General features: G+C 38.7%; 1 protein-coding gene across 3 annotated transcripts; it reads left to right on the top strand.

Annotated features, from left to right (window-relative positions):
• The first annotated feature begins 15,191 nt into the window (after nt 1-15,191).
• On the top strand, nt 15,192-24,677 carry LOC131699661 (organic cation/carnitine transporter 2-like). Of its 3 annotated transcripts, XM_058997040.1 has the most exons (11): nt 15,873-16,172; nt 16,797-16,882; nt 17,286-17,389; nt 17,758-17,912; nt 19,009-19,180; nt 19,719-19,845; nt 21,102-21,208; nt 21,469-21,683; nt 22,829-23,011; nt 23,534-23,669; nt 23,916-24,677. In XM_058997040.1, exons 1-11 carry the CDS (start codon nt 16,019-16,021, stop codon nt 23,968-23,970), a joined length of 1,494 nt encoding a protein of 497 aa, XP_058853023.1. In that variant the 5' UTR covers nt 15,873-16,018; the 3' UTR covers nt 23,971-24,677. The 3 variants fall into 3 exon arrangements, with proteins under 3 accessions (XP_058853021.1, XP_058853022.1, XP_058853023.1); XM_058997038.1 differs by lacking the exon at nt 16,797-16,882 and having other exon boundaries at nt 15,192-16,172; XM_058997039.1 differs by lacking the exon at nt 16,797-16,882 and having other exon boundaries at nt 15,193-16,172; nt 21,108-21,208.
• Nucleotides 24,678-25,515: the final 838 nt, after the last annotated feature.

Here is a 25,515-nt window from a genome sequence, read left to right as displayed (position 1 = left end):
TTTCCTGTGGCCTCCCTGCACGTCTTCTCTAGGTAAAGCAGGCACGCCAGAGTGTAACGTCCCCTCAACACTTATTCCCAGGTTGATGTAAGAAATACATCAATAAGGTTTGAGCGCTCTTAGAGGCCTCAGAGGTGCTGTTAACCTCTGGATTTTAAAACATGTGAAGAAAGAAGAATACATTAGGTAACAGAAATGTTATATCAGCTGCACAAGAGCTGCTCTTAAAATCATAACGGTATATAGCAGTTCACCAGAATTGTTATTTTTTTTTACAGGACAGCATGTCTCTTTTAAGTAAGCTTCTTGTAAAAGGTTTTCCAAATGTTGTCGTGCATGTTTTAAATAATTCATAAAGCAGCCCCCCTTAAAGAATATAAAACATGGACATTGAGCTGCAAAATAATATCCTATGCTGTATTTATCCAGGACCCATTCCATTTTGATCAATTTGTCAAGTAACAGCTTGCATACAACAGAATATAGCTGTAACTAAGCTCCTGGAAAATGGTCAAAAATCACATTTCTTTTGAGTTGTCTGTCAGTGCCTTCTTGAGGGAAATTATTAACATAAAGCATGTTGTTATTTCATCTGTTTCTTTGCTGCCCTGCTGTTGAGCGTTTTTAAGACAACTAGCCAGATTTACAAAGGTTTGCTCTCATGCAAAATCATGCACAACAAGTTAATATAAAAAAAAAAATATATGTAAACTGTTAGTAACTGAAATCAATTTACACTCATGTTTTACAACATTAACAACTTGTTGATGGCACCTACTTTAGAGGGGACTATAAACCAGATTAATATTAAAATCACTTACCGCTGGTTTCATAGACACTGATTAGCACTAATCATAAACTACCGAATGTTAAGAAATACTAAATTAAACATAATAAAGTTAATGAGAAATGTTCAATTATAAGTCTTTCTCAAGGTGTTCAGTGTTAAACAAAAAAAACTTGATTAATCCAGATTATTGAAAACAGCCTAATGTATATTACAGTAATTCTCAATGGATTTATTCATCAACTAGGCGTATATTATCATTTTAAAGTAGAAATATTGTGTGCAATTCAAAAGTCTGTTTACAAAATATGAACAATGCCAAATACATGAGACATCTGTTTCAGTGGCTTTAATAAACTTGTCTTTCTACATTTATGTAAACTTCAAAATGTGTTTAATAATAGCTGAAGAGTTTGTTATGTGGTTTACATCATCACTTCAGTATTGACTTAAGGTTTCCAAATGAACACTTTGGATGTGTCTTAGACTGTAGAAAGACATACTTTTCATTGCTGTATAACCCCAGAAAAAAAAAAAAAAAAAAGACCTTCACAATGTGCTTGAACAGTAAGGCTTTATAAACCAGAACAGCCAAGCACTTAAGAAAAAAAAAGAGCTTTTATTGTTCCTATTACACAGGTTTTATTTATTTACCATCTGAATTTCGAAGAATGAAGAATTTAAAGTGAACCCTTTGCTACGGTACCACAGATGTACTTAGAAGAAGAAGAAAAAACTAAACAAAGAGTATTGAATGTTTTTCTTTCTTTTCTTTTCACACATTCAGAGTGAATAAGCCGCCGGGTTGAGGTAACAATGTTGTTTTTCAGCTGCGAACTCCAATCCGGATGCTTATCAGTTCATTTTGAGTATTGTATGGCTTTGTCAGATTGGCAGACTGCCAGTCACCATAACAAACCCGCAATTCACTGCTGTGCTAAGGAGCCTTCAGCTTCGAATAGAAAACTGCATTGTCTAAATCTGAGGTTACAGACCATCTGATAAAAAGTTGGCATAGATCAGTGGCTAACAAGATCTGTCGTCGAATCCAATTAGTTGACTCTTACATTGTTTCCATCTGCACCGTGAAAGCAGTCTTTAAAACTCAATCTCATCTCGTTCCAGTACCAAACTGCGCCTGCCACCGGTTCACTCATCTACAATTCTTTCAATAAGTATTTTAAATTCGTAGCTCCAGTCCAAATCACACTGATATCTCTCAACTGCTGATCGCTTTAAACTCAATCACAGTGGAAGATGGGAACACAGCACATGTGAATCAAGTTCTGGAAGTCTCAGCCCAGGTTTGTGTGGAATGACAACTGGATAAACGAGGATCAGCAGAGATGGTAGGACATCAGATCAAAGGGAATCTTAGCCAGTATTACATTTACACAAAGCTCCTGCGCAAAACACGTCTCTACAACTCCACCCCTCTCTTATTTTACTGACCTTGCAAGAACCCCCGTCGTTATTTCAGATTTTTCAAAGTTGTGTGTTGTTGTCTTTCTCAGATCCAGGTGTCATCTTTTTATTTTGTATGTGTTAACATTCCTCTCCTGAGTGACACACGTGGGATAGGAAGTGAACAGTTGGGGGATTTGTTTTGTTGTTTTAGACCAGCTCCCTGACTTAACTTTCATTATTACTCCTATAGCCAGCACTGTCAGAAGAGCAGCCAGTAGGCTGTGCAGCCAAATCTGCAGGCGTCATCAAGTCTGCTGTATCATGAGCGTTCTGATGGCACTGCTTGTGAAATTGCTGTACAGGAGTTTGCTCACTATGGTCAGGGGTGGTTTCCAGCCAGTCAGAGCTTGTTGATTTGTTTGTTTTTATTTTCAAAACTCATCATTCAGGTTCAAGAGCTGCTTCTTCTGAAACAAAGGTGCATTTTTGTGCTGAAGATAATTATATAGTGTATTGTTTATTAATGCAATATCTGCTCTCAAAACAGATCTTGTTCCTAAATCATTCTGTGAGCAAAACAGGCAATTTATAGCAACAGCTTGGTTATACTGTACCTATTATACCTGTACCTGTCATACAACGCTGATACAATTCTATAGGAAACAACTACAAAGATCATATTTTCAAAATGGGAATAATATAAAATAAATAAATAAATTTAAAAAAAAACTACATGAGATGTCACGCCTTCAAATGCTGTTAATTCCATTAATCTAGGCGCTGTTGTTTTTCTGTTTGCTTTTCAAGGGCGTTCAAGTTGTTACTGGAATATTCTGGGAGGGTGTACACCGGTAATCACTCTTTCTTGATAACTTTCCTGCTTTTCTTTGTAAGGATATGGCTTTGCATACAATAGCTATTACCTTGTACAGTACATCCAGGGTTCCATTCCATTCATTCTGCCACTTGACTTTTCCAATCAGTTTCACAGAAGCTGTTAAAATCATACAAGGACAGTGTTTAAGACAGACTGTGAAAAACAAGACACACCTCAAAAGAGGTGCATAGCACTATGATTAACCTGCAATGAATGTGGAATATATTGAATGAATGCTTCTTAACATGAATTCAAAGGTGATTATGTTAGTTCATGCATATTTGTGCTGGAATGTTCAACATTTTATTATTTATAAAGTGTTTAGCAGCATTCTTCCTTATATAAAAACATGACCTTGTCGTGCAATGTGGAAATGGGTGAGAAGCTCATTTTATCAAAGCATTAGTCACTAAACTTACAATGAAATCCTCATCACAGCTAAAAAAAAAAGTGTTAATGGGTAAGATCCAGAGCTGATAAGCCCTGTCTGCTAAAACGAATACCAAAGAATCTGATGCAGATCCACAAGGAACATTATAACCAGAGGGGCAGCCAGCCTCCCACCCTCGTAAACATTCAGAAACACAGAATCAGATCACCAGACTCGACAATGTGGAATTCCAAAGCTGCAGGACAGAAGTTTTGGAAAGAGAAACAAAGAAAAACAGAGCATGTGTCTAAACTGTTCAGTGTGTGGGGGGTCCCTTTTTTTGCCTCGTGTTTAGACAACAGTTTCAAGCCATCAGCCGTTTGACTCCTATGTATCAGCAACATTTAACCCATAAACCCAAAAATTAAATGTTCAAATTATCCTTCCACGAAGCTCCCCCCCGGTCATAACGGAATGACTCAGGGCACAGTCCATACACAGATATCAGGAGTTTCACCCACTGTTGAAAGATTAAGCCATAATTCAATGAGAGCAACAGATATGTGGATACAGACTGTTCCTTGCCATTATGACTTGCATGTGACCAGTAGGGTTATATGAGTGTGGACCAACTTTTTATACTCCGAAATGGCTTTCTTTTTATTACATACCATCTGGCTGAGGAATATTATACCTGTTTAGTTAAGGACTGTTGTTCTTAAAGCCTTCCTGATTGATTCATTAAATCAAGTTTGTGTTGTAGTTTGACAACATTTGTTTCAGAGGGGTTCAGAGGTTTATTCTCATTTTTTAAATCTAATGTTCGTTAACACATAGTCTATAAGGTCTTGTGAAAAGGCGGCACTAGATTTAGAGCAAAATGAATGTCTCTCTTAGAGGTATGCCAAATACCTGGTCCATTCCTGTTTAGAAAGTTTTCAAATGGCCCCTCCCAAGCATACAATCAAAAAACAGCTTGTTTATCTAAGTATATACTTCTGGTTGATTCCAAATAGCTAGTTAGAGAATGTTAACTAGAGTCGCATTATTCCACTTACTTCTCATTTGCGATTCACAGCTTAATTCTACAGCTGCTCCAAACTAACAAAACAAACCTGTCTTCAGCAGATTCATTCTGGAGTCAGGAAGCTGATTGAACCGTTTGGCTCAGCTGTCCCGCACAGTGTTAAATTGATAGGATTGACCCATAGTTATCCATCTATTGCAAACAATACAATCACAAGGGTGCTGTGCCTTTGGTTCCCTAACCTAGGTGTCACTGTTTTTACAGTGTTTCAGCAACGCCTTTCAAGAGTCAATAGTGTCACAGGAAGCCTGATAAAATTAACACTGTCCTTGTAGGCTGGCTGCAATGAATAGTGTCAAACCATAGCTACTGTGTGAGTAGCTATAGTATTCATTTATTGGAAATGAAAGATGGTACAACGAGACTGTGGTGTACATGTGTCTTTCTTTAAAAGAAAACCCCTGAGGAACACCATGGTGAAAACAAACTGTACAAAATCCATTTTAAAATGGTTTACCAGACTGCGAAGCACAACAACAGTTTTGCTGCCTTGCTGTGCTGTGACAAGATGAACTACACAGCAGCACTGTGAAAGCATGGCAAAGCCCAGGAAACCATGGTGATTACAGAGAGGTATGGTAAAGCATGATAAAATATGAAAATGCATTGCATGTCTTCATGGGAAGACAGATGAAGATTAAATCATTTTCTAGTGGACTAACTGGAATAATTATTATGCAAGTGTACTTTTGTGGGTTGCATGGCAGCCGCTCAGTGTCATAAAAAGACTATCTGGGAACATCCTAACAAATGAGCTATTTATCTTCATCTTATTTACTGAGCCGAGAAAACCGAACAGACAGAAAGAATGTTTCCAAAACTATAGGCATCTGATGCTACTTTTCATTCAGTACGCTGCTTGCTAAATTACATGGGCTGCTTAACTATAGTTCAGTTAACATGACATAATCAGCATGGTATGCACTGATGTTGTGGCTTCTTCTAACGACCCCTTTGCTAAAACTGCATCAATATAATGTGAATTTAAAGCATGAAGTCACTTTCAGCCAACAGTACATGGGCTGGGTGCCCAGGAGATGAAAACTGTCATGGAAAGAGCTCTGTGGCTGTGATCCTGACACAAGAGAAGAGATGAACTACTCAAACATTATTGATTGCCTGGAAGCACTTTTAATTTCTCAACCTAGAAAAATGTATGAATCCGCTGTGCACTGCGTAGGCTGTTAATTAAATTCCAGAAAATTACAGATCAAAGCAGCAGTTTATCTGTAACATTGAAGTCCATTTTTTAGTACATGCCTACAAATTCACAGAAACAGCATGAAAAGTGTTTTACTGCTTCTGTAATTGTAGATCATTTTGCAAAGTGCAGTGCAGATTCTCACCGTTAATTAGATTTAGCTTATGAAAATATATTTTGGGGAGTAGCTTCTTACCCACTTAGTTATTTCGTTATCTGCTAATGTACACAGTAGGATCCCTGCATTCAGCAGTGATTAGACTTTCTTGTCCACCAAAACACCACCCAACTGTAGCATAGGTTTCATGGAGGTTGTACAATAAGGCGTTTTTTCTGTGGGTGGAGGTCAATGGGTAGGCTTGGCTGTACGCCGATCCCCAGTACAAACACTCAGGATTCACACACAGGATTGCAGGCCTTCACCATTCATCTCACATTTATTTCACTGCTTGCAAACTACACATAGTCCAGCAGCTTTGTCGGTTTCATACAACACACACGTTGAGCGTTAACCAAACCCTAACTAGGCTTGTTACAGTACAGTAGTAATTTTACCCTTCTCTTCCATCCTTACTGGGGAGCAGTATCATTGCTCCCTCAGACTGAGCAGAGCTGTACCTGCAACCCCAACATTAATAAATAGCATTTATTAAAGGTAAATGCCCTAAACAGTTCCTAAAAGGATCATTACAGTCATTCATCCAAGTGTTGCCCAGGAATAACCCTCCTTCCTGTAGCTTCTGAGACACGGGAGCCGGATACAAGGAGGTATGTCTCCAGACCTGCAGGCCGGCTAACTCTGCTGACTGTTGTATTAAAACCACCCTGTTTTAGAGATGACAGTAAATATTGTTTTGATTAAAAACCTCAAATGTCCTGCAGGAATGAAATGAAAGCTCTTAGCGTGGAGAGGGTGAGTAAAAATAAATGAAGGCAGTTGTGTATTAAAGGGAAGTGTACATTCTGCATCAAGCTCTCCGCTGCTGCGGGTCAAGTTTACCGGTGGACACCACTGAGAACCTCAATTCCACAGGGGCTGACTGCCTGCTCTGGTATGCAGTGTGCAGTAGGCCAAATGCGATCCAATAAAATTCTATGCAAGAGAACAGCAAGCTTAGTGAGGATCATCCTGTTTCAGCACATTGTGTATCTTATAAACCCAATGGCTTCATAGAGATGGAGTGTAAAGGCTTATTCTATAATCCTGGACCTTATTTAGACTGTCTTCAACAGAGTACATTTTGAAAGGCCAACATTACATTTATAATTTTCCTCTCGTTTTTTTTTTTTTTTTGCTTCAGTTCCAAATGCCTTATAGAGCTTCTCATTTCCAGCCATTTCACATTATTATGGTTTCCTGTTTCCTCGGATAACATCGACTATCATTTTTTTAAATTTATTTTTGTATTTTTGTATTTTTTTCTTTTGCCAACCTAAAGGCTGCACGGTATAATTGAAATAATCTGTGAAAGCTGCCGCAGCATCTCTTTCCAGTTTTGTTTTTCTTGATAAATCTTGCAGCCTGAGCAGTCTGTAGTAACCGTACTCCTGCCCCAGCATAGCCCGCAGTGGTTGATCCTACACTGTCTCATTTTTACCAGGCAGTAGCAGATGTTGCTGAGAGCGTTCAGCTGTTTTAGTAGTTGACTTTTTGAATGGTCCAGTAATGTCAGACAATTAGGATACAGACTCCTCAGCTCAAAGTGGTCTTGTGATGTAGCGGCAGTCGTGGCACTGATTGAGTTCTGATTGAACTGGTTTAATAGGACCTGCTGTATAAACACTGCTCTGATGAAACATTACTCCTTTGTTTGCTTATTCTTTTAAACTTATTTCAAGAAAACGAAACGGGCCATTGTGTCTAAATAAATAAAGAGGTACATTGACAACACTTCTGATTAAAACGTTTAACACTGCCACACATCTTACGATTGAGTATCAACAGGTTTTTAGATACAGATAGAAACAATCACATTGTATTGCTTAATAGTGATGCACACATACTATAAGGTCCTTATACTTATTCACATTTACCTTTACTTCAAAAAATGTTTTTGGAATAACACACACTGCCACAGAGTTCCTTGAATGCTGTAACATCTGTATCTTTGAATAGGGTTTTCATTTAATACACAATGCCACCCGGTGTCCAAATGATGTAATTGTGACACGGTTGCTAATTTGCAGGCCTAAAATGAAGCCATTGGGGTTCTGCACTGTCTCTATATAGCAAAATACAGCAAGAAAACAAGGGTTCTTTATTCGTCTTCATCATTTAAAATCATAAAATCCTTGTTGTTAGCAATTTTTAAACACGTGCTCAGGACTGTTCTTTCTGAAAACGTGTAGGGACTGCACAAATGGATCTGATTACAGGATTACTTAATATAAAATAACAGCCATCTCCTTTTTTCTATAATTGGAGCCAATGCCAATTAGTCATGCTTTGTTACAGTTCATCCCCCATATATCACAGGTCCAGCTGTCTTCCTGCTTTACTATTTATGAATGTTTACTAGTTACTGCTTTTTTATTTTTTGTCAGCTAGGCCAAACTGATAACTCTTCCAATGGTCCTTGAACTTCTCAAGAAAGAAAGAAAAAAGTGTTATCCTGTTGTAAACGATAGCTGAAATGTTCCATGAATCAGAAAAGAGAAAGGCCTGTGTCAGTGAAAACAAAGCCCTGCTTATTATTGTTACAAAGCTGAGAGGGTTGGGAGATAGCCTGCCTCTGCCTATACTGACTGCTGATTAGAACTTGTCAATCCTACAGAAGCAGCCTTTGATAATGCTAATTGAGAAAAAGTGTAATAGTATTAAGTGTACTGCATTTCATCTGTGCCCTGTGCCCAGTCTTTAAAAACTCAATCTCATCTCGTTCCACTATCAAATTGAATCTGCAGCTGGTTCCATCTGCAGTCCCTCCAATCTGTAACAGGGCATTACACAAAAGTCCAGGATCCCCTGTATCACGCTTTTGTATAATGGCTAGTTATAAATGAACAACATTTCCCTGAGTGTATAATACATTACCCTCATATTCTGCTTGAAGTTGAATTTAGGAGTTCAGCTCATCGGCATTAATTAAGAGAAGGAGGTTTGTCTTTCTAGAAGTGTCTGGTTCGTATATCAGGTCATTTGACACTGCATCGCAAGCTTCATAAGTCTTAGCTAAATTCCAGCAAGAGTACAAATGATGAATGCTTTTAGTGTTGCATGAGGCCGTCTTCATGATATAGATAAATTAGGCCTGTACGGGATACAAGAATTTGAGATCAATCTGCTGCAAAAGTATTAATTCAGCCACAGCAGGAGGTTGCAATGTGGCTTTAATAAACATAATTATTCATTGTGGGGTCTGTTTCTCCCTTCTGAATCTGAATGCAAGTGTTCTGGATTGTGACTGTATTATTATTCCAGCTCATGTTTGCTGATATATTCTAAAGGGTTGGCATCTTTAAGAATGAGTGTTTATCAGACCTTATGGGATATTGGGAGAAAATCTTGAGTTCATATGAGATTTCTGGTTTAAACCAGTTTTGTGAAACAAATGGAATCCTCTTTTTCCCCATGTACTTTGTATAAAATGGCAAACTTGCTAAAAATGCAGCGCTTTTCTAAATCCTTTTGGAATAAAGTACCAATGAAAGGTAATTTAAGCATTTGAACAAAATCTAAGAAAATCTAATTGATGTACTGCAGCACAATTAATATTTTTTAAACAGGCCTATCAAGTACATTGTGTAACTCAACAGCCATTGGCCCAAATTTTATTTTTATTTTTACTGAAACATTACAAAAAAAAAATCCTTTGTGTACTTAGCTCCCTTAAATGTTGTAACTAAAAACTATTTTAAAAGCTTTTATAAAAAAGTTCAGGTGCTTTTTTTTCCCCAAACTTTTTGCCAAATAGAAACTGCGGTCGTCTGATCGTGACTCATATGCCCCACTAAAACCTGCAAACAATTTAGCGTGATACAAAGACGTTATTCACAACCTGTGTTGTTTTTTAAGGCAAATAGCTGAGGATTACAGTGCCCTGGCCGCACCCTGCACAGTGCATTCTTTTTCAGCACCAGAAGATCTTGGTCCATTGTTTGTGATTTGTGGTTGTTATTGTTTGTGAGGTCTCTGACCTCGGAGTAAGTATGACCCTTTTTTTTATTTTTATTTTTTAATGGTCCAACGGCTTTTACTCCAAATTGAATTTCAGCGCTTTTTCTGAGGAACTCCAGTTTACAAATTACCGTCTGCTGCAATATTTTGAGAACCTAACCTGTTGTATTTACAGAACAGTGGTATCCTGCCTGCAATCTGCAATCCCACAGCACACCACGCTTCTAGTTATATGTAACAGTGATTTTGATCCATATGAAAATCACTGCCAAGCAAGGGACAATATCTTCTGCCACAGCCTCCTGGCGAACCACGTCTGCGGTTCTCAAACATTTGAACTTGCATGCTGCAATGCCAAGTAACATTCTGCTCCAGTCATCAGCTCCGGTTTTTCTGAAAAATTAGCTGCAAAAGCAAGAGTAAAACTAACCACACAGAAGCGTTCCTTTTAAAACCGCATTTAAAAAAATGCAATCGGACCAAACTTACAAACTTTTTATTATAATGGTTCTTTTTTCTAAAACAGCAAAAAAAGAAAAAGACACAAGTTAAATATAAAGGTTTCTATGACCAACAGAGTTCTGTAGTCTGTTATGATAACAAATGTCTTCATCAAGGAGAAACTAGACCTTCTTGTATCGTATTTGTTTACTAGCACTGACTTCAAGTTTAGGCAAAGCACAATTTCTGCACAGACTGCTCTTGCCAAACAAAAATATTTTATAGTATGCTTTGAGGGGCGTTATAAAGTCGCTCTGCCACTTTCCTAGCCAAACTGAAGGAGGCAATCTCCTGTAAATGCACTGCAAGCTGCTGTATAGTGCAATCAGGACATGCGCTGGCAACGTTAGGCAGTTGCTGGAGTTCCTTATAACCAGTGTTGGCACTGGCAGTCTGACCATCTTGTGGCACATAATCTGCCAAATTGCTTCGTTCTACAGTATATATTTTTCTACTTTACTGCTGTAATAGATACCAAATTACTATATCACCCTTTGGCAAAAGCATACTGCATGAAGGACTATCTATTATTCAACAGTAGATATAGACATGCAAAAAAAAAAATTGCAATGTTTTGTTATGTAATGAATAAAACACTTAATAGTTGTACACTTAGAAACACTAAACAAAACTTCATAAATTCAATGATCCATGTTTCGACTAAAAGTCATTTTTAAATGTCTTCAATGACAGTGGAAATGCTTATCATTGAATTTGCTAAGTTTCTTTTAGCATTTAGAAACACAACCATTAAGATGCTTTCAATAAGCATCACGTTTGTGGTGTGCATGATTTTATTGAACTAATCATTTGTCTTAACCTTTAATTCCTGTTATTTATTGCCTTGATCCGAAGCTAAAAAAAAAAAAGAAACAAAGGTGGCTCAAGGCTGTGGGTGGTGCATGATTAATAGGTAGTTGTTAAGAGTTAATGACGTGGTATAAATGTACTGCTATGTGTGTCCTTTCAAGCAGACACAATCACAACTACTGTACAAACTCTGCGTTTTTATGTCCAATGTCATTAAACATGTCATTTGGCATTGGCAGTCAGGGCTTCTGGAAAAACTGCTGTGAGAGAATGTTTTTTTGTTTTATAAAAGACTGAAATATGACTGAATCACACAAATGACGTTTTTTTCTTCTCTAAGACAGAAGTCCTTTTTGTGTGATTGACAAACATTTTTTTGTTCCCTCCCAGCAAATGTTTCCTCTCAAAGTCTGCTGTATAGCATGATAATCTAACCAAGAGTTGCTTTCCTGGAAAGTACAGTTGATCACAGGGTATGGGAAATACGAGACAGTACAGAGCATGTCTACTGGAGTAAGCTGTGACACGCAAGGGGAAAACTATGGTAAGAGCAGCAATGTGCTATTCCTCTAAAGGGATCATTTATACCAGCTCCATTGCTCTATTATTACATTGAAATTGAAATTATTATTTAAATGTCTTACCTGTTTAATATCTAATTATGTGTGCTATGCAGGGATGGAAATACAACTCCTATTGCATAGCGGCTTTACCCAGTCCAGGTTTTCCTTCCAGCTGTTTCATATGTATGACCCCTCCTGACGTTTATGAAAACAGTGGTCCTGAAAAGGTTTTTTTTTTTTCTGAAGTGAGGTGGACAGACATATTAGTGTTGCACAGGCCCCCATGCTTTGCTATTACATTTTTTCATCTTCATTTTTTCGTTTATATAAATCTTCACAACTCTTATTGGCTAGAAAGAATCATCTGTTTGGCCCTTCCTGTTAAACAATCGATAATGCACCTAAAATGACATTCAAACCAGGCTTATTTCAAATGCACCTCTTTTTTTTATAACAGGTATTCTTATGCCACCTAGTGGACAGTTTGATAGCTGCCGTTAAATACGATGAAAAAGAAAGATAACTGGTTAGCTTAGTTTATTGCAATGTAAGCCAGTCATATTTTTTTAACAAACTCATCTCAAAGGTAACACAAGCAAACATGTTTTATGGTTTGTCAGAAAATCATGAGACTGCTCCTTTGCCACTTGCACATTTGATGTACACAGAAACATGTTGTACTGCCGTGGTACTCAACGCTGGCCCTTGAGATTCATTCCAGTCCTGGTCTTTATTCCAAGCAGCTCCTACATTAGTTAATTGCCTCTTAGCAGCTTCAGTTAACTACATTAGAACCTGGACTGGAATAGATCTCGAGGGCCAGAGTTGAGTACCACTGTTATACTGTATACAAGTAAATACAAGGATGGAAATAAGACTCCTATTGCATAGCAGTTTCACCTATTCCAGGTTTTAATACAAGCTTGATTAGCCACAGTGTGTATGTATAACAAGCTCAGGTGTGACTTATTAAACTCATAGTAAAACCAGGACTGGATCAAACTGAGTCTAGTTTCCATCCCTGAAATGCTAAAACATGAACTGCAAATGACCTGTGAGTTAGCTGCAGTCAATGCAATATATATAGTGCTTGTCTATAAATACTGTTTATTGTGTAAGTTATTAAAATTCCATATCGATTTCAAACATGTATATTAAGATAATGCTGAATGCAGTTTAATTAGCTTAGCATTCCTAAAATGTCTCTTGGTTCAAACATTATTTATAAAGTAACATGCGAACCTAACAATTTTTTATCACATGTGCCCATCCTATGGCCAAATTGAGCTCAGCCCTAATAATAAAATTGTTTAATTGAAACACTTACCCCTTCTCTAAGGACCTTAAAGGGTTAATTATTGAATTATACAGGCACTGTATCTATCAAACCTGAAGTGGAACCTCTCTTGAGAGCTGGAGCAGCACACCCCTGAGTTTGAGTTTCTGACACTCTGACAGTCGTGATCACCCTGAGAAGCCATTGCTTTCATTTTTAAAACACTGCATTTCTATAGTCACCCCACCTCAGTGCATTGGTTCATTGAAGTGCCATTTTATACTGTAGAGCACTAAAATAAACCTGATGCCATTGGGAACAGATGAGATTGAGAACATACTGTAGGGCCCCAGTGAGTTTAATATTTCGGTAGATCTGTGTCAAAGTGCTTATTCCTCATTTCAGATGAGATTGAGAACATACTGCTAATCTGGGTTGTTAATAAGTAGTTCATTTCTACATGTGTAGCTCTCAGAATGTGTTATTATCAAGCAGATAAGAAGCAGATAATATACCGTGAGAATGGAAGACAGGACGCCATGGCTCCAGTTGTTTTCGTCCTTACACGATAAGTTTTCTACGGTGTTATGGGTTTCTGTGAGATTCTGTGGAATTCTGTCTCTGCCTGTCCCATGCCCCTGACACAGTAAGCTCAGAATAGACACTGTCAAAACTGCACTCACCCCCGACACACAAGAATAAGACAGAAATTCATACAAAAATCCTCCACTCTTACAGGTTTTTGTATAAACCCTTTATTGTGCAGTATACGCTTTAATAAACATTATAAAATAATACACACACACACACATTCATTACATTAACACATCTGTAGTTTAATTAAATAAAAAGGTGTACCTTGGTATTAATTATCCTGAACAATGTTTTCAATACTGTACTTTTAATTCTAGGCTTTCAAGAGCAAGAATGCAGACCTGATCAGACCTTAAAGTTCCATTTGGTGTTTAGATAACGTCCCAAATTCTGGACCTTTTCACTTGTTTTCAGCTCTTAAACAGTTGCAGAGTTCAAATTACTTATAAAATGTTACGGCTAACTTGAAATCTGCAACTGTTTAAGAGCTGAAAACAAGAAAAAGGTCTAATAAAGCAAATGATCAGTTCAATTAAGGGTCTAGTTAAGTAATTGAGATCTCGGTTGTAATGAAAACCAGCAGACACAGGGGGTCCCCAGGACCGAGTATGAGAAGCCCTGGACTACATCTTCCTTACAGTGAGTGTAAAGCGATCAGTTTTGTTCAAGGAATGTATAGCTAGAAACATGTTTCAGCTTGTTTCGTCAGATATCCGTTATGTAATTGAGAAATTGAGATGGTTTAGCAATGTTAATTACAGATTTAAAGGCAGGTAGAGAGTAGAAAGCCTAATTATAAACAACCTGTTTAACAAGAAACTTGCTGTGCCCTCTATCACCATCCCAAAGTGGGCACTGATAAGCAATGGCATGTCCATTTTTTCACACAAAGGAAGGGTTCTGAAACTCCAGGAGAAATCAGAGAGCTGCTTATACTGCTAGCATACCACATTTCAAAACCCATTCTATTCATTTTGAGGTCTGATGAACCTCTAGGCATGACTATATTGTAGCGATCGTGCTGGGGGGTGGGGGGAGGAGAGAAGCAGGCTAGTGTAGCGGGTGTGTGTGCCTGCAGGGGTTGCATGGTGGTGTGTGCGTGCAAGGACGAAAATCAGAGAGGCCCAAAATTTGGGTCATCTGAAAACCAAATCGACCCAGAATTTGTGACGTTATCTAAACACCAAATCGGCCCAGAATTTGGGGGGTTATAAAAGCAAAGCGGGCCAGAACCCTGAGAATGAGCAGTCTATATGTAAAACTGTGATTACATTACAGATAAACTAATGAATCCTGTAACAAAACTGTAATAGTGAGCAAGATATATATTTGCAATTAAAATAGATCACGCAAACAATTATAGATATATACTATTTGAAAGAAAAAAAGTAATTCATCACATAATATAAAGTAATAGTCACCCATAGTTTGTTATATTAGTACAGCAAAATACCACATTATATTTTAATTGAAAGGCTCTGGAAAGCAGATCTCCATGTCTCTGCGATCACAATGCCTCCAAGCCTTCCCACTTTGTTGACGTCATATTCCTGTGACAGACAAGGACCAATCAAAACGCGAGATTGTGATGCGGTTCCATCCCCAAAACAGGGCCTCTGTCAAACGACTAGCTCCCCCTCCCACTATCTAGCGCTGTACATAAAGGTACGTCCACTCGAGAAAGAGTGTTTTCGTCAATTAATTTCACTTCAAGCACGACTGTGCGGCTAGTTTCACTTGATTCAAATCCGTTTATAATAATTACAGTTTTATGATGACATATGCAGCTGCCAACACTCTGGAGAAAGCGATGAACATAATGATATCGACAGCACTGCATTCTGCTCTTGAGACAAACGACGAGGTTCAGGTGGTATTGTTTTGTTAATGCCAGAGACATAATTGAAAAACATATAATTGAAAATGATATCAGTGGCATTCCACGGATCAGTGTTGTTATGTAATGGCTGTCTGTAAGCTGCCCATGTGACGTATCATGCTGTGCTTCTGTCCTGTCTCGTTCATGTGTGCGGGACATTCTTTGGATACAAATAATCAGCAAACGCAGTTCCACAGGTCACTCAAGTTAATCACTACCTAGACGTTGTAAAGAACGGGTAACAGCAACACAGAGGCAGTGTCATCACTCCTCTGGATAATAACGGTGTACTCAGAACTGTGTCACTATGTCAAGAGGTTATGATGAAATTACTTCTTTTTTGGGAGAATGGGGACCCTTTCAAAGGGCGATTTTCTTTTTACTCAGCTCCAGCATCATTCCTAACGGGTTTAATGGTCTGTCTGTAGTTTTCCTCGCTGACACGCCAAGTCACTGGTGTCATATACCCACAAATGCCAATATTAGTGATCAATGGAGAAACGTGAGCATTCCTTTGGAGGAGGTGAATGGGGAATTGCAGTACAGTAAATGCAGACGATACAGCCTGGGCGCGATCAGAAACCTGTCCGCTATGAACTACCTGCCAGGTGTGGATGTAAACGTCACCGAGATAAAGCAGGAGCGTTGTCTCGATGGGTGGGAATACAGCCAGGAGACGTACATATCCACAATAGTAACGCAGGTAAGTAGGGATCCACTCATCAAGTTTCACTGAGCTGTTTTACAAAGGCAGCCAAGAATGTCTCTCTGTTCTGGGTGACTGGATAAAGTCAAGGAAGAGCTCCACGAGTCTGAGATACCAGTATGTCCCCACTGCTAGACTGTAGAATATAGTAACATTTTACCTTGGAAAATTTGAGATATTTGAGATATATGACAAACTGAGCACTTAAGACAGTAGGCACAACCAACGATTAATAGATTGCAAACTTTGATCTAAATCTAACGGCACCAATCATTCAAAATGCTTATTGATACAAAAAGTAACTAGTTTGGCACATGCAATTTCCAATTTTCCACAGTAAAATGTCTCCATCTTTTAAAACTTAGCAGTGAGAATGGTAAAGTATAATATTCAAGTGAGAAGTTCCTGGAAGCTGAGATTTGTTGAGATGAGTTAAAAAGTTAGCATTCTATCAATTGTTGGTAGTGCTTATTGTCATAGTGCCTAGTTTGGCACACCCAAATGTTCCACAGTAAACTGTCACAGAGTGGATGTTGTTTTATAAGAGAAGGTAGAAATTGTGGTTTACTGAAATTTAATTGCATTAAAATGTATTGGATTTTATTATTTTTTTTGCATTAGGATCAATAGGATGCAATTCACCAATAACGGCTGTTGGGTATTTCCTGTGTATTAAAATGCTTTGTGAATGTAACTTCTCGCTTTCAGTAAGTACCAAGCTCCTTAAGTTTTTTATTAATCCCGTTTTAATGAACCCTTTGTTTTCCTTCTTACTCTGACGAAATCAAGACAGCAGGTTCCATTGTTTTTAAAGTGCTTTGTCACCAACGTGATTGGGAACCAGGAAACCGCAGGAACCTTTTATTTTTTTATCTAGAGTTTTAAAATACCTGCATATTACAAATGTAGGTGTTAAATGCGAGCAAAAAGATCTTCATCAGAAAAGTGAGGCTTGTGATAATATTGAGAGGTGAGATATTGTATGTTTCCTTTAGTAATCTTCTGACATGTTATTATATAAAGATAGTGAATGGGCCCCAGTCCCAATGTTCAGAGTTGGCCAGGCTCAGTTTTTGAGAAGACAGATGGGCCTCTTTCTCTCTGTTGCAGTGGGATCTTGTGTGCAGCAATGACTGGAAAATACCTCTTACTTCTTCAGTCTTCTACTTGGGGGTGCTGTGTGGATCCTTTATCTCTGGACAGTTGTCAGACAGGTAGTCTTCTGATATAACGACATTCCCCATTTATTTCTTTATTTCTTTAGTTATTGATGAATTTCATAAATACGAAATACTGCAGGACACCACATCAGATCCCCAAATAAATGTGTTGCTCCACGATTCAGCGGCTCATCAAAGCAGAAATGTTCCTTACACCCACGGTTCAGTAGCCTGGAACAGCCATTGCGTAGTTCAGGTGTAAAGAGGTGATTGACACCAGTAATAAATGGTCAAGTGACAACAAGCCTTGTTTAACATGTAACATACTATCACTATATAAAAAACGTTTTATAACTATGAGCTTGCATAGTAGCTGTGCGTCTTATTGCTAAATACTATATATTTTTTCTCTTTTTTTGTAGGTATGGGAGGAAGGTAGTACTGTTTGGGACTATGGCAGTTCAAACTTGCTTCAGCGTCATCCAGGTATTCGCTCCAAACTGGGGTGCATTCTGTGTGCTGTTCTTCATAGTGGGGATGGGTCAGATCTCCAACTACGTGGCAGCATTTGTACTGGGTATGTTGGCTTTGTGTCACCAGTTGTCAGTTATAGACAAGCCTGCTTGCTTGTAAGTAGAATGTACATCATGTACTCCGTCTTGTAAAACTCATTATACAGTAACCACACGCTGTTCTTGTATTATCTTCCAATGACACCTGCTCTAAAACCACTCCTTACTGATAAAAGGCTTCACATGGACACTCGAGCCCTGCTCTCAGAAAGCTTCCGTGGACTACAGTGGTAACTAAATAAATAGCTTTAAAAAGATGTAGTAGAATAGTGATAATAGCATGGATGTAGCGTGTTCCTCTGAAATAATAATCCTCTGTAATAATGCGCTCGACCACAGCAATGCCATTATACCCTCAATTATCTACCCCAATTGTGCTTTTGTAAGTTAGTAGGGTAGTAAATGATGTAGTTAACACGTTGCTTATAGAAGTCCAATTGATCGTGTCAATGGGGGCGATTCACTAACATTCCTTTAATCATTAACGCAAATTAGGCTTTAACTTCTAACTATCATAACTTGATCCATTCAGCATTTTCTCTGTTGTGATCTCTCTCTGGAATGACAGAAATCAAGTTAATTTTTATATTTTTTAACCAAGCTGTACCAAGTCTCCTATACAAGTGCTTAGTGGTATCGTAGAACTATGGTTCCCAAACTAGGGCCCAGGGATGATTTCCCTGACATCCACACCTTAGGTCCATTTTATAATTACAATTGCAATTACAGCAGACTTCTAATTACAATCACAGTATCAATTATGCTGCAGTAATTACAATTACACTAAAAAGTAATACAAACAACTACAATAACATGTTTACTCTATTTATTCTAAATAACCCAGCAATAAATACAGGGACAAATACAGAAACATTATGTATTACAATTTTTTTTTTCAAACACACAGGGTTAAAAATACAAGAATAACGATCACATGGCAAATAAATGTGTAATTGACCTGTATGGTATAATTACAATTACGCAGATGTGCCACTGTTCAATTACACTTACACTTACATTGGAATTGACCCCAGGTCTGCTGACATCTAGCAAAGCAATCTACAGGAACTGAGTTCGCTGACTTTACTTTCTTCTCAACAGGAACTGAAATCTTAGGCAAGTCCGCTCGCGTTCTCTATTCCACACTGGGAGTGTGCCTTTTCTTTGCGATCGGCTACATGCTGCTGCCTTTGTTTGCGTTCTGCATCAGAGACTGGAGGATGCTGCAGCTGGCCTTATCTGTCCCTGGGTTTCTTTACATTCCTCTCTGGTGGTAGGTTTGAATGACAAAAACGACATCATCCACTTTTTATTAAGAAGCCTTTGTATTGCAAGTGCAACAAGATGTTTAATCGCAATCTATATGTGGTTGTGGATTAACCTTGTTATTACTGTGTAATCACACATGCAATTACATAGTAATAGCAGTGTAGATGGAAAGACTTTATGTGAAGTGTTACTATAGTTTGTAAGAATTGTCAGAGTCAGAATAAGTGATTGCTCAGCTTTAAATCTGCATACTGTATGTGTTTGTTCAAAGTGCTCAAACAGACCACTACGGTATGTGGTGCCATTGTCTGTAGCTACTGGTATTAATTGAGTCTGATTTGCCAGGACAGTACTAATCTTTCGAGTTTTGCAGAGTTTGCAGTAAACAAGACATAACGTTTTGTGTTTTCTTTTGGGTTTTTTGAAACATGGTTTTCAGTTCAGCAGTGCCATAGCTTAGCCAGTTGAAGGCAGCTGTTAATATCTGTGCTAGTGTGTTCCCGGGCTGCTGGCTTCACGCTGGGGTGCTGTTTGTGTTGCAGGTTCATCCCAGAGTCTCCGCGGTGGCTGCTCTCGCAGGGCAGAGTGGAGGAGGCTGAAGAAATCCTGCAAGAGGCTGCCAGGAAAAATGGGATCGCTGCACCCACCAGAATCTTTGAACCTGGAGAGGTACCGGCACTTTTCCATTGGACATGGATGGAAATAAGCATAGCAGTTTCATCCATTCCAGATTCCAATACAAGCTTGATTAGCCACTGTGTATAGGTAACAAGCCCAGGTGTTTTCTTATTAAACTCTCAGTAAAACCAGGAATGGATCAGACTGCTGTGCAATGGGAGTCTTATTTCCATCCCTGTAGGATATCTTAACCTTTTAAGATGTAGCAGTGTACAGTTTGTTCCATTAGTATGTGAGCAATGGTATCACTACTTGCAGACGACATGGTGATACACATGCTTATTAACCCTACCTTTATAAGTTCTGTGTGCTGTAATTTTAGCTTACTCAAAACCACATTCCGCAAATCTTTATGTTCTGTTCAGTTTATACTGTGTGAACATGTTATGATACCCGCAACATCAGACGGATGGAAGTTGGATTCCATACTAGCAATCCAGTTCTATTCTTAAATGTAAACAGCCGGCCTGCATAATTCCACAGTAATAGGAAGCATTGTGCTTTAAGAATGTTCAGCAGGGGGCAGCACTGATCCTTGCACAAGGGTCTTACATAAGAATGTTCAGCAGGGGGCAGCACTGATCCTTACACAAGGGTCTCACATAAGAATGTTCAGCAGGGGGCAGCACTGATCCTTACACAAGGATCTCACATCTGCATTTGGTACAATCAAGGCATTGAGTGACTTCAGTGTAGCGGAAACTGGAGTTTCTATTTATTTATTTTCTAATTCATTTAATTATTTTAGGCTTTGTTGCTTTAGTTCGCTCTTCAGTATTGAATTCCAAGGTTCTTTTTTTAATACCTTGTTATTGGATCAGCTAGGGTGTCACAAAGGTTACAGAACCTTTGGGGAATGCAAATGGCCCTTCATCAGGTGAATATCGGCTTTGAGGATTATATTAGTCAGATAGCATGGTATTCTTCTTCATGAAGTATTTCTAGTGATTGATGAGTACGCGTTTGTATCCTGATTCTCCTTGGATACAGAGCGGTTTGCTGTTTTTGAATTCTCCAGCTCTATCTTGCTGGTTTAAGAAACCGCTGGCTCAGTTTCTATTATAATAGCACGTCTGTATAGGTTACAAGAAAAAGAGAAATACCAAGAAAACAGACTGCAGCAAGTTCGTCTGCCTTTTTGAGACGAGAGACGAGCTGTGTGGTTGTTTGTCAGTCTGCCTCGCGCTTTTTGAGAATGTCCTTCATGTTTAACTCTTCTAACTTAGTAAAAAAAATGCTGTTTTGAGCTTCAGGTATCAGATTGGGCATCTAAAAGAAAGCAGTCCCATAGCATCCTGGATCTGCTAAGGACCAAAAACATCTGCACCATGACGATTATGTTCTTTGCTGTGTGGTGAGTACCAAGGATTGGAAGCAACTGATGATGTACACTGCTGCCAAGAATCACTGGCATGCTGTATGCCCCTTTGGGTTAAACTGCAGCTACACAGTGCGTCCTGCATTAGTGCACACTATGGGCAGCCCTATTGGAAAATAATCTAGTTTACTGCAGTGCAGGACACATTCCCATGCCTTGTTGGCTTTGTATCCAGGTGTTTCCGAACTGTTGTGCGTCATTTCCCTGTGCCACATTCTTTTTCTTTTCTTTTTTAGGATGACAGTAAGTGTTGGATACTTTGCCCTGTCTTTGAACACACCCAATTTGCACGGGGACCCCTATTTAAACTGTTTCTTCTCAGCTGCCACTGAAGTCCCGGCGTACGTTGTGGCCTGGTTACTCCTGCGATGGTTTCCGAGGCGGTACAGCATGTCTGTCACACTCTTCCTCGGTGGAGTGCTTCTTTTCTTCATTCATCTTGTTCCACCAAGTAAGGCTTACCTTAAAATACTGAGAACCATCTGAAGTCATTATGAAACGGCATGGCTAGTGGTTTCAAGGGGAAGGAGCTTGACGATTGACTGATTGAAGCATTGCTTCATAGTGATCGTGATTATTGCATTCAAAATGTTTCAAGTCTCTCGATGTGTTTATGATTGAGTGTTACCGATAAATCCGCTATCCTGAGCTTCTTTTAAAGGTCATCGCTTTTTTAGGTAAATGATGATAATTTTTTAAAAAATTGTCAAAATGCTTGTTTACAGTGTGGATAAAGAAGCAAATATCAAAAATGAGCAAAAACACCTTAACCCTTTGCAGTCCATTTATTAAGTGCGCGTCAGGCGCGTCAGGTCCAATTTATTTTCACATGCGCAGTTAATTTTAGACGCGCTGTTTAAAATGTATTTTTTTCCACAGTCAAACGGGTTTAAATGGCCCTGCATATCAACAAAGCACTCACTAGGCTTCTCCAGCCCCGCCCCACCCTTTCGTTCGCTATCGCTTTCACCTATGTAAGAAATAAATAATAATAAAAATAATAGTCGTACATACCGATCAATCATCTCCGGATCACTCGTTTTATCACCAAACTCCTCAATATTGCGATCAAAGTCATTATTTTATTACTATAACATCTGAAAAAAGCTCTGCAAATGTCCGTGATAGTCTCTGTGCACTGATGCAGTATCAGCCAGCTTGTTTACTATGACCGCCCCGTTATCTGATACCAGGGCCATATGTATGACTAATCATGAGATACGCCTTTTTTTTTTTTCCCCGACTTGTCTCGGCTCCTGTCGCTACCACTCGGCAATTGAATGGTTTTCTCGGCTTTTTCCGGAGAAAAAACGATTAGAAACCCATTTTTTGCGTTGCTATAATGATGTCGGACCCAGTCCGACAAAGGACCTGAGAGGAATAATTGCAATGTCTGACCCAGTCCGACAATGGACTGCAAAGGGTTAAAGGTGAAGTTTTGGCCATGTTGTCTGAATCCCACATCACTGATTTGCTTCTGTCTCAGGTCTCATTCCCGTCACTCTTTATTGGAGATTGTACTGCGCATTTCAGCTTTAGCTTTGTTTTGAATGTTTATCCAGCCTTCATGATATTTGATTTGGATTTTTATTCCAGGTTTAACAATGGTGTCTACTGCACTAGAGATGGTTGGAAAATTTGGCATCACAGCTGCGTTTTCTATAGTGTACGTCTACACTGCAGAGGTGTACCCGACTGTAGTGCGGAACATGGCGGTGGGAGCCTGTTCCATGGGGTCCAGGCTGGGCAGCATCATCTCTCCATACTTCATCTACTTGGGTAAGAAACTGTGCAGCCCACCTGCTTCAGGGAGGGCTGCTTTTACCTGTTCACCTGACACCTGAACAAAAGGTGCAATACCTTCACTGGCAGGAAACCAGGGACCATGTAGTTTCAAAGTGTTTCCTCCATTCTTTAATTAATGCCTAATTTTTTTGAAAGGAGAAAAAAAAGCATATATATATATATATATATATATATATATATATATATATATATATATATATATATATATATATATATATATAGCGAATTGAAGTGCACAGACGGTATTGTTTATGGAGTAATTGTATTACCTAACATCACTTTAAATAGAATGGAACATATGAATCATTAAAAAGTCCAATGTCCACAACAGTCAGGAGAGTGGGGAAATATTGAAGTGTGTTTACAGCTATCCCAGTGAGTAAAAGCACGTGCGCTTGGTATGTTAGTAACAGAGATGTTAAGAGTGTATGTCCACACTTTTTTTTTTTTTTTATTTCGCTTCGTATTTATTTTTTTGTCTGTATTCTGACACAGGTACATATGATAAGTATTTGCCTTACATTCTGATGGGGAGCCTCACAATCTTGTCAGGTGTTCTCATTCTCCTTATACCTGAGAGCTTCAGAGTGCCGATGCCAGAGACCATCGACGAGATGCAGATCATTAAAGGGTAGGTCATGCCGTGTTACCTGATATCAGGATATCAGCTTGAGACTTACAAATGTGCTGAAGCAAGTGTGCTGATTTAGTGTAATGTGTCCACCAGAGGGAGCTAATAAGAAGAAGAACTGCGTACTCGACTGTCTAAGGAATTGCAGTTCGAGAGCGGCTCTAGTGCAGTGTGTTTACTGTATATTCTGCAGTTGTGAATGAGTTTTTCTCCCTGACAATAATATTTTTCTCTTTTTTTCTACAGGCTAAAACCTAAAATGTCATCATATAACCTCCAAAGCCCTGCTGAGGCAGAATAAAGCAATGCTGCAGTTTTTAAGGAAATAGAAGCTATGCTCTGAGCAGCATCTTCTTCAAATAGACTTTTCTGAATCCAGTGTGCAGAACTGACACCTACAGAAGAATACTCAGTGTGCTAATGTTGAATCTATATGCCTTATCCATGACAGTCGGGGTGCCGGCAGCTTTATAGACTCAGATTGTTTGTAAACTGGACTGGCAAACAACATTCCCCAGACTTCATTACTGTAGATAAAAAAATCTAAATCAGAAACAATGTATTTATTTATTGCATTTATATAGCACTTTTTATACAAAAGTATCACAAAGCACTGTGTAGTACATAGCAGAAAAAAAAGAACAAACTACAATACATTTGTATAGCATGTCACACATACAACTGTCCCAATCAGATCATTTAAATGATCTGATTGTGACAGTTGTATGTGTGGCAGTGTGGCGTAGTGGTTAGGGCTCTGGACTCTTGACCGGAGGGTTGTGGGTTCAATCTCCAGTGGGGGACACTGCTGCTGTACCCTTGAGCGAGGTACTTTACCTAGATTGCTCCAGTAAAAACTCAACTGTATAAATGGGTAATTGTATGTAAAATAATGTGACATCTGTATAATGTGAAATAATGTATAATGTGATATCTTGTAACAATTGTAAGTCGCCCTGGATAAGGGTGTCTGCTAAGAAATAAATAACAGATTTAAATAACAGGAAACACATAGTAATACAAAAGCACCACTTTTAAAGTTACATTAAAACCCACTAAGATAAGAAAGCCATTTTATAAAAGTGCGTTTATAGTCTTGACTTAAACTGTAACGGTCCCAGATTTCAAATCCATTCTATACTGCACAGGGAACCAGTGTAAAGAGGCCCAAACAGGAGTAGTTTGTTCACTTTTCCTGGGTTTAGTCACAATTCACTTTTCCTGGGTTTAGTCACAATTCTAGCGGCGGTATTCTGAACAAGCTGCATGGGGATACCACACGTTCTGGGACACCAGAAAAAAGTGCATTAAAATAATCAATTCTAGATGAAGCAAAAGCATGTAATTGAAAACCTTAGCGTGACCCAAGTTACCTGGGGTGCCTTAGCTGTAAAGTATAATACAGATTCACCTACTGTACTTGATGAAACTATTTCATGGGATGTCAGAAAAATATTATATGCATTTTACTTGCATGTAGATGCAAGTAATTACTGTACATAATGAAGCATCCTATAGAATAATATAAGCATTGACACTTATTAGGATTCAGATACGATGGAGTAACGAAGCAGCCTTAATGGGTGAAGCTTAAAGCAGACGAAAGCATCGGATTCCATTTGGAAGAACTTGGCATTTCTACTATTGCTAATAATGCGGGGGTGTTGTTGATGGGAATGGGTCAGGGGATTCTGAACTTTATAGCAGGAAGTTCTGTAATTATACTTACTCTACACATATGCCCAAGCTTGTTCTTTTTCACACCAGAAGGGGTAAGGAGAATTACCGGTAACCAGAGCGTTTGTTGTTGACCTTACTCAGTAAAAAAGATTTCAAGTTTGGACAA

Source organism: Acipenser ruthenus, chromosome 23 (genome assembly GCF_902713425.1).
Source record: "Acipenser ruthenus chromosome 23, fAciRut3.2 maternal haplotype, whole genome shotgun sequence".
In the NCBI taxonomy this organism is placed as follows: Eukaryota; Metazoa; Chordata; class Actinopteri; order Acipenseriformes; family Acipenseridae; genus Acipenser; species Acipenser ruthenus.
Note: the sequence above shows the minus strand (reverse complement) of the source record. Positions and strands in the feature narration are given on the sequence as shown.

What these genes read in the sequence shown, in the direction of transcription:
- LOC131699661 (XM_058997038.1), top strand. Translation starts at nt 15,777, where the DNA reads ATGTCAAGAGGTTATGATGAAATTACTTCTTTTTTGGGAGAATGGGGA. An exon ending in TATCCACAATAGTAACGCAG is followed by an intron (nt 16,173 to 17,285) that starts GTAAGTAGGGAT and finishes TCTCTGTTGCAG; the next exon opens with TGGGATCTTGTGTGCAGCAA. An exon ending in TCTGGACAGTTGTCAGACAG is followed by an intron (nt 17,390 to 17,757) that starts GTAGTCTTCTGA and finishes CTTTTTTTGTAG; the next exon opens with GTATGGGAGGAAGGTAGTAC.